The 8506-nt window shown below is 42.3% G+C and overlaps 1 protein-coding gene across 4 annotated transcripts in view; it reads right to left on the minus strand.

Moving 5' to 3' along the window:
* Positions 1-8506, minus strand: part of INPP5F (inositol polyphosphate-5-phosphatase F) — a 94275-nt gene that overhangs the window by 29016 nt on the left and 56753 nt on the right. For 3 of the 4 annotated variants that reach the window (XM_010859252.1, XM_010859251.1, XM_010859253.1), the window contains exons 4-7: positions 2931-3059; positions 2542-2706; positions 2368-2424; positions 565-763 (exon numbers count right to left, since the gene is read on the minus strand). In XM_010859252.1, coding sequence (XP_010857554.1) covers positions 565-763; positions 2368-2424; positions 2542-2706; positions 2931-3059 — 550 coding nt within the window. Of the gene's footprint in view, positions 1-564; positions 764-2367; positions 2425-2541; positions 2707-2930; positions 3060-8506 lie in introns of those variants that run through there. The other variant, XM_010859254.1, reaches the window with a different exon arrangement.

An 8506-nucleotide genomic window follows, 5' to 3' on the forward strand; every position in this document is an offset into this window, starting at 1 on the left:
GGATGGGGAACACATGTATACCTGTGGTGGATTCATTTTGATATTTGGCAAAACTAACACAATTATGTAAAGTTTAAAAATAAAAAAAAATAAAAAAAAACATTTGTCTTTCAGGATAGCCTTGGGGATCTAACATGCAACTGCTTGGCAGCACAGTATCAACTTACCCCAAAATTATGCCTGTATTCGCTAGTGTTTTTTAAAAGTTGAAGCTGAGATAATGCCTGTAAACTAAAAGAGGAGGGTTTTCCCAAAGGTGCTAGCACTAAGGATTTATTACAGTGATACAAGCTGTCAGTGGGAACAACGGTATTTAGAAGCACATCCCAAGTGACTTACTGCTCTTTTCCACAATATACCTCCTTTTCTTTCCCCTTTTGTTAACACTCTCCCATTCACTTCTCTCCAAAAAATTGGTCCCCAATTACACCACACTACTGAGAGTCACTGAGCACTTTGAAACTGTTTTTCCAAATCCATTATTGCCATTAGCATTTCAATTCATCTGCAATGTTCCATTCTCGCTTGGATCTGATTTGCACACTATTACAGCCCTCCACTTACCTGCTCTGTGTCTACTTCGGCGTGAAATGAGAGCCACTAGAAATCGTGGGTAAATGTCATCTACACAGGTGGACTCCTGAGGTGGGGTCTCTGGGCTGCTTTTCTCATCGTCAGATGACTCATTATAATTAACCACAAGCTCTTCAATCTGCACAAAACCTTGGATGATGGGGATGATCCAAAAGTCCACATCTCGTGTCTGAAAATAATATGAACACCATGTTATTTCTATTCTGTACAGCACTGCTATACTTCCTTAAATCCAAGCAGTGGACATCACACACTTGCTAGTTTATTAGAAGCAGAAACTTTCCATTCTTTAATCATATTTTCTGCTTACTGGAGAACACTGAGGAATGAAGGGAGGGAGGGGGCAGAGCCTTTCATTTCCTTTATGGTGGTCATTCAAGAAGAGCTGCCTGAGAGGGACCAGAACATAGGAGCTGGATGGCTGGGTACAAATTCAGGCTCCACCACTTACTGCCTCACTCAGGAGAATGACTTAACCTCTCCAGGCCTCCAGACATTCTGCTTTGTGAAATAAGACAACAACCTCATAAGGTTACTGTGAAGATTAAATGAGTAAAATCTAAAATGCCTGCCTGCTTAAAGTAAGGATTTAACAAATGTAGCTAATTCCTGTTGGTATAAAAGAAGATATAGCTTAAAGGTTGCTTTTCAACTCACAATTGTATTAAGCCTTTAGTAAAACCAACTTTGATCACTTAGTTATGAAACACAAAGGTCTATTCTACTTTCTAGTTTAGACAAAGTCTTGCTTTGTGCCCAGCTAAAATCTAAGCAGTCAATGAACCAAAAAAAAATCATTTCCATAAATATTTAAAAAGTCATCCAATGTAATTAGGTAAGTATTAATTAAAGGCAAAGATCTCCTCTTAGTCTTTAAGACTAAAAATACTCAGAAAATTTCTCAACTGACTGTATCCGGGGACAGTAAAGGATGAAAAGTGCTCCAGAGAAGTTGTTCTTCGTCCCTCTTTCTCCCCTGTCTCCATATCTGTATCTACCCTTGATACAGATTTCAGCATCAACTTCAAATCCACCCCCTATTTTTTTTTTTTACAACCGTATCTTCCAAGTCCCCTCACAGTTCTGTTTTATGGAGCCTGTAGACAGGATCTCAGGAAGGTGATTAGAGTTGAAAACAGTGAGGCGAAGAATCTATCCACATTCATTATTTTCATTACCATTCTCATTATTTATAATTTTGTTCCAGCAATAAATGCAAATGAGGAAACAGGAACATTTAATAACTGGGATTCCCTAGTGGCTCAGACGGTAAAAGAGTCTGCCTGCAATGCAGGAGATCTAGGTTTGATCCCTGGGCTGTGAAGATCCTCTGGAGAAGAAAATGGCAACCCACTCCAGTATTTTTGCCTGGAAAATTCCACAGATGGAGGAGCCTGGCAGGCTACAGTCCATGGGGTCACAAAGTGTTAGACATAACTGAGCGACTTCACTTCACTATCTCATTAAAGGAAAACTGGGCTTCAACATTTCCAGTGGGTAAAAACAAAATATCTTTTAGAGGAACTCTATGGATTTAGTTCCATATCTTTAAATTACGAATGTCCTATGGGAACCTGCTAAAAAGATAAGTCTGTGGCCATATAGCTGAACTGTGAATCGCCTTAAAACAGTACCTTGGTTTTTCCTAGCTAAATGATTCCCATTCTACAGGGTAAAACATTATGTGAGTTTTTAAATTTCTTTTAGTACAACTTAAAAATATTTGCTTAACAATTATAACTACCTTAGAATATTTCAGAAACAACTACTCACACCAATCTCAGTAAGGTCTTGTATCATGTATTTATTCCAAAAAAATCGGTCATCAACCTGGAAAAGGTAGAAAACAAATAGGTCAGAAACACGTTGCTTCAGTTTTCCCACAGAGGCCACACAGGTCCATAAATTGCTCTGGGGGCAAACCCTGCTCTGAGCTGTGAGGTGTACCTTTTGCCAGAGGGGACGGGGGTCCTCCCCAGCGCTTTGCCTTTGCACTGAATTGGTCAGGTCGTAGGTCAAGCTATAGTAAAAGGATTCCGAGTCCATGAACATCTTCAGCAACTCCTCGAGTAATCTTCTCTCCAGCTTCTCCTTTTCTTTACTTTCCTTAACCTATAAGAAATGTATCCACTATTACTGCAGGAATTAAATGCAAGACATTATGTGGATACCACACAACTCCCTAGGAGAAAAGTGAAAAATAATCCCAAGGACATGCAGGGACAGTGCTTTAAGATGATGAGTAGTCTGAAAATAAGTCTCCCAGCAGGAAAGTCGCCCCTCCATTTAAAACTAATCGAAGATGAATTCTAAGCCCATATCAGTCAAACTCTTACTTTCTTTTTATTAGGAGCAGACACATTGGATTTAATATGCGTAAAGGTCTTCAGTAGAAACTTTGAGTCATCAGGAGATGGTATAATCTTCTCTGGTTTGTTAATTCCAAAATGATGCTTCTTACAGAGCTACATAATTAGGAAGAGAAAGAGAATTCATTATTACTAATATCTGCTTGCTAAATGTTCTAGCATGAGTGCACAAGTGTAGCTACTGCTCAAGCATTGTGGTTAAAACCTCAAGAGCAAGTAAAATGACCAAGCAGTCCACTGATATTAGAAAACACAGCTGTGGTTTCAAGGATTAGAAAGCTACAGCAGAGCACAGGCGAAAAATACAGGGCAGGACATACTTGGGGGTTATAGTAAGCTCTTATCTAATATAACTGAAGAATAAAATGCTCTGGTTGGGGTTCATTAAAGCTTTACAAATTGGCATTTAAGATTTCCCACGTGGCTCAGTGGCAAAGAATCTGTCTGCCAATGGCAGGAGGCTCCGGGGTGGAGAAGATCCCCTAGAGGAAGGCACGGCAACCCACTTGAGTATACTTGCCATGGATAAATCCTATGGACAGGGGAGGCTGGTGGGCTACAGTCCATGGGGTTGCAGAGTTGAACACGACTGAAGAGAATTGAGTATGTACAGGCACACAAGATTAAAATTATTGCAATATACACATTTTCTATGCTCTAGGAACATTTCTTTACAGCAATACGTGCTAAATATTAATGCTAGTTAGTGGAGTGTTTTGGGTGAGAAGATGCCAAGAGTCTGCTCTATTAGGAATCTTAAAATCTGGACATTTCAACTACTCTTTCCCCTTCTATCCTCACATACACACTGACAAAATCAGCATAAAAACACACTCGTTGGGTCCAGAGATTAAATTTGAAGAACCAAAAAGTTGGAGCTGCAGGAAATGAGCAGCCCACAAAGGTGAGGAAGAGGATGGAAAGGTTTAGACAAGAGAAAGGCACAAAGGTTCTAGAGACAACTATCTGGTTAGAGTCGAGCATTTTACATATAATTTCATGTGACTCAACACACAAACCAAACATTCTAAAGGGGACACATGGATTCTATTAACCATATGCAGACTAATGCCATTTTTTCAATACTCTGGTTTTATTGCTGTGCTAAGTGCCAGAACCCTGTTAGGAGGTAACATATACTATATGCTTATTATTAGTAGTGTCTTACTTACAAAATAACTATTACTAGATACTAGGATGAGAAAAACAAGGAGAGCAAAAACTAGTCCAAGTTGGGTTTTTTTCCTTTAATTATTAACTATTTGTTTTTGGCTGTGCTGCATCTTCACTGCTGTATTGGCGGGGGGGCGGGGGGGTGCTTTCTCGAGTTGCAGCGAGCTGGGCCTGCTCTCTAGTTGCGGTGCACAGGTTTCTCATCGTGGTCACTTCTCTTGTTGCAGAGCACAGGCTCATCCCAGACCAGGGACTGAACCTGTGTCCCCTGCACTGCAAAGCGAATTCTTAACCACTGGACCACCAGAGAAGTCCTAGTTCAAGTTCTGATAGTAAGTTATTTTTTTAAAAAAAGGAAGGAGGCTGTTCCTGTTTTATCAGATTGGAAATGGAGACTGATAATTGAACCAAGAATTTACATGTAATGCAATCTTATGGGGTTTATGTCTTTTTAAAGCTCTGGCTATCAAACACTCAATTTACATGGGTTACACAACATGACTACAACTTTACATTCCTCCTGGCCTACCAGGGGAAGACAAGGGAACCCAAGGGGAAGTAAAAAAGATCTACAGTCATCCTGCTGAAACTCGAACTAACTTAAATTTTCTTCCAAGGCTTTCCTTGGTGGCTCAGAGGTAAAGAATCCACCTGCAGCGCAGGCGCCACACCAGATTCTGGTTTGATCCCTGGGTCAGGAAGATCCCGAGGAGGAGGGAATGGCAACCCACTCCAGTATTCTTGCCTGGAGAATCCCATGGACAGAGGAGCCTGGTGGGCTATAGTCTGTGGGGTCCCAAAGAGTCAAACACAACTGAAGCAACTTAGCACACACACAAGCAAAACTAACCAGATCATGACATGATGGGGAAGGAGAGAGAAAAAGCATATGGATGTTGCTCCAGCAGTTCTCCCTGTTCCCTTCTTTCTGCCTGATCACTCAACCAGCACAGAAACACAGATATTTCTCTCCTCTAACACCTTCGTGTGCCAGCTAGGATCCTATGTCTTTACAACCCTCACTGCCTCCAATTCCTCTCCTCCTGTTCTCTCCCCAGCCCACTGCAACTTGGCTTTGGCCCTCACCACTCCACCTTAACCTATCTTCAGTGTGACCCATGTGGTCTCCTTGGCTAAATGCAATGTGGATTCCTGGTCCTCATCTTAACTGATCAGTAGCATCTGACACAGTTCCTCTGTCCCTCGTCCTCTCTGATACACTGTCTCACCTGACTTCCACTGGCACTCTACCTCTCTTACTGGTTCCTTCCCAACCATTTCACTTCCTAACATCTTGGCACCTCCAGGTTCAGTCCTATCTGCATTCACTTTCTCAGCAATTTCATCCAGTCTCCTGGCTTCAAATACCATCGACATACCAATCCTTCTCTCTCAATAGTATATTTCTAGCTCTGCTCTCCTCCCAAATTCTAGAACCACAAACGCCAACATTTCCACTCGGATTTCCATCAGGCACCTTACACTCAACACATCCAAAACCAGACCCTCATCTTCCCTCCCTGCCTTCATCTCCTGTGGCTCTCTTCCCTTTGCTTACTCCGCTCCACCCACATCAGCTACCTGCTGTTCCCCACACGTCAGGGCTACTTCCACCTCGGGGCCTTTGTTCTAGCTGTTCGTCCTCTTCCCAAATGTTGTTCAGTTGCTCAGTCTTGTCTGACTCCTTGCGACCCCGTGGACTGGCAGCAATCCAGGTTTCCTGTCCTTCACCATCTCCCAGAGTTTGCTCAAACTCATGTCCATTGAGTCAGTGATGCCCTCCAGACATCTCCCGAGATATCTCACCATAATCTCCGCCCCTGGCACTCCACCAACCACTCTTACTGTACTCAATTTTTATTTCCCATAGCAATGATTACTTTTCAACATAAGACATAACATAATCATCTTAATGTTTACTGCCTGCCCCATGTTCCCCAGATACCTTTGCTTTATTGACTCATCTCCAGGGACCTTAGCAGTACCTGGTACAGGAGGTCACACAAAAAAAACCTTTGTTAAATGAATGAATGGGCTCTGATGTTACAAATGTGAAGTGGTAACCTCCAGATTCACACACAGGTCATAAGAGTAGTCTTGGGAAACCATCACTCCCCTTCTCCCATGAATACACCTCACGCCCCTCGACGTTGGTTAGCGCAGAGCTCCTGAGACAGCCAAGAAGCTCTGTTAGTCCCCTGCTGCTGCTGCACTTTCTTTTTTAAAAAAGTCTGAAAACATGCCTCAAACCTAGGTATAAGTTATTACAATTTTAATGTTCCAACAGAATGTTATGCATCTGTCAGATACAGTTATTCCTTAAGAGCATTCAAGCCAGCAAGATTTTCCCCCAGGAATACATCAAAGATGATTATTCTAAATATCGAGCTATTCTAAAGTAATCTTGTAGCAGCACACCTAGCCTACACCCACACTCCCCTCATTTGCAGAAGGACGGGAGTTGTTTTTCTCTGCAAGGCTGGCTTCCCACTGTCTCCCCTTAAGGACTGGGGCCTTGTCCCGTCATCCATTCCCCTTTACTCTATTGCAAACTCCCTCCACTGGCCCCTTTCCTACCACCTTTTAACACTACTGAAGTTTACTGAATCTTTTTTTTTTCAATCATTCCTCAACCCTGAAATCTCTATGCCATAGTCCTTGGAACTGTGAGGATGCTAGTCTAATTGGGGTAGATCAAGGAGTGATGGCCCAGTGAAATCGCTGAGGCAGAGTGAAACAAGGACCCCGCGCCCCCCAACACTGAAAAGGACAAATCAAAGAATGTGGCAGTAATGATCACTTCCTGCTGTCTCTTCCTCTGGTCCCCATGAAACCCATCTCTCTGGGCTCTTACCAGACCTCTGACTGTTCCTTCTCTGTCTAGCATCTCTACCTCTAAACATGATGGTGGTTCCTGACATTCCATCCTTAGCTCTCTGCCCATCCTTCATGCTCTGCTGAGAAAATTTCATCCTCTATCCTCTGGAGAAGGGAATGGCAACCCACTCCAGTATTCTTGCATGGAGAATCCCATGGACAGAGAAGCCTGGTGAGCTATAGTCCGTAGGGTCGCAAAGAGTCGGACATGACTGAGTGACTAACACACACATCTTCATTTTAACTACTACTATATTTAACTCCTTATTGCCAAATTCAGACTTAAATTGAAGAAAGTAGGGAAAACCACTACACCATTCAGGTATGACCTAAATCAAATCCCTTATGATTATACAGTGGAAGTGAGAAATAGAGTTAAGGGACTAGATCTGATAGATAAGAGTGCCTGATGAACTATGGACTGAGGTTCATGACACTGTACAGGAGACAGGGATCAAGACCATCCCCATGGAAAAGAAATGCAAAAAAGCAAAATGGCTGTCTGGGGAGGCCTTACAAATAGCTGTGAAAAGAAGAGAAGTGAAAAGCAAAGGAGAAAAGGAAAGATATAAGCATCTGAATGCAGAGTTCCAAAGAATAGCAAGGAGAGATAAGAAAGCCTTCCTCAGTGATCAATGAAAAGAAATAGAGGAAAACAACAGACTGGGAAAGACTAGAGATCTCTTCAAGAAAATTAGAGATACCCAGGGAACATTTCATCCAAAGATGGGCTCGATAAAGGACAGAAATGATATGGACCTAACAGAAGCAGAAGATATTAAGAAGAGGTGGTAAGAATACACAGAAGAACTGTACAAAAAAGAGCTTCACAACCCAGATAATCACGATGGTGTGATCACTCACCTAGAGCCAGACACCCTGGAATGTGAAGTCAAGTGGGCCTTAGAAAGCATCACTACGAACAAAGCTAGTGGAGGTGATGGAATTCCAGTTGAGTTATTTCAAATCCTGAAAGATGATGCTGTCAAAGTGCTGCACTCAGTATGCCAGCAAATTTGGAAAACTCAGCAGTGGCCACAGGACTGGAAAAGGTCAGTTTTCATTCCAATCCCAAAGAAAGGCAATGCCAAAGAATGCTCAAACTACTGCACAACTGCACTCATCTCACACGCTAGTAAAGTCATGCTCAAAATTCTCCAAGCCAGGCTTCAGCAATACGTGAACTGTGAACTTCCAGATGTTCAAGCTGGTTTTAGAAAAGGCAGAGGAACCAGAGATCAAATTGCCAACATCCGCTGGATCATCAAAAAGCAAGAGAGTTCCAGAAAAACATCTATTTCTGCTTTATTGACTATGCCAAAGCCTTTGACTGTGTGGATCACAATAAACTGTGGAAAATTCTGAAAGAGATGGGAATACCAGACCACCTGACCTGCCTCTTGAGAAATGTGTATGCAGGTCAGGAAGCAACAGTTAGAACTGGACATGGAACAACAGACTGGTTCCAAATAGGAAAAGGAGTACATCAGGGC

The sequence above is a fragment of the Bison bison genome, unplaced genomic scaffold, assembly GCF_000754665.1.
Source record: "Bison bison bison isolate TAMUID 2011002044 unplaced genomic scaffold, Bison_UMD1.0 scf7180017864456, whole genome shotgun sequence".
NCBI lineage: Eukaryota > Metazoa > Chordata > Mammalia > Artiodactyla > Bovidae > Bison > Bison bison.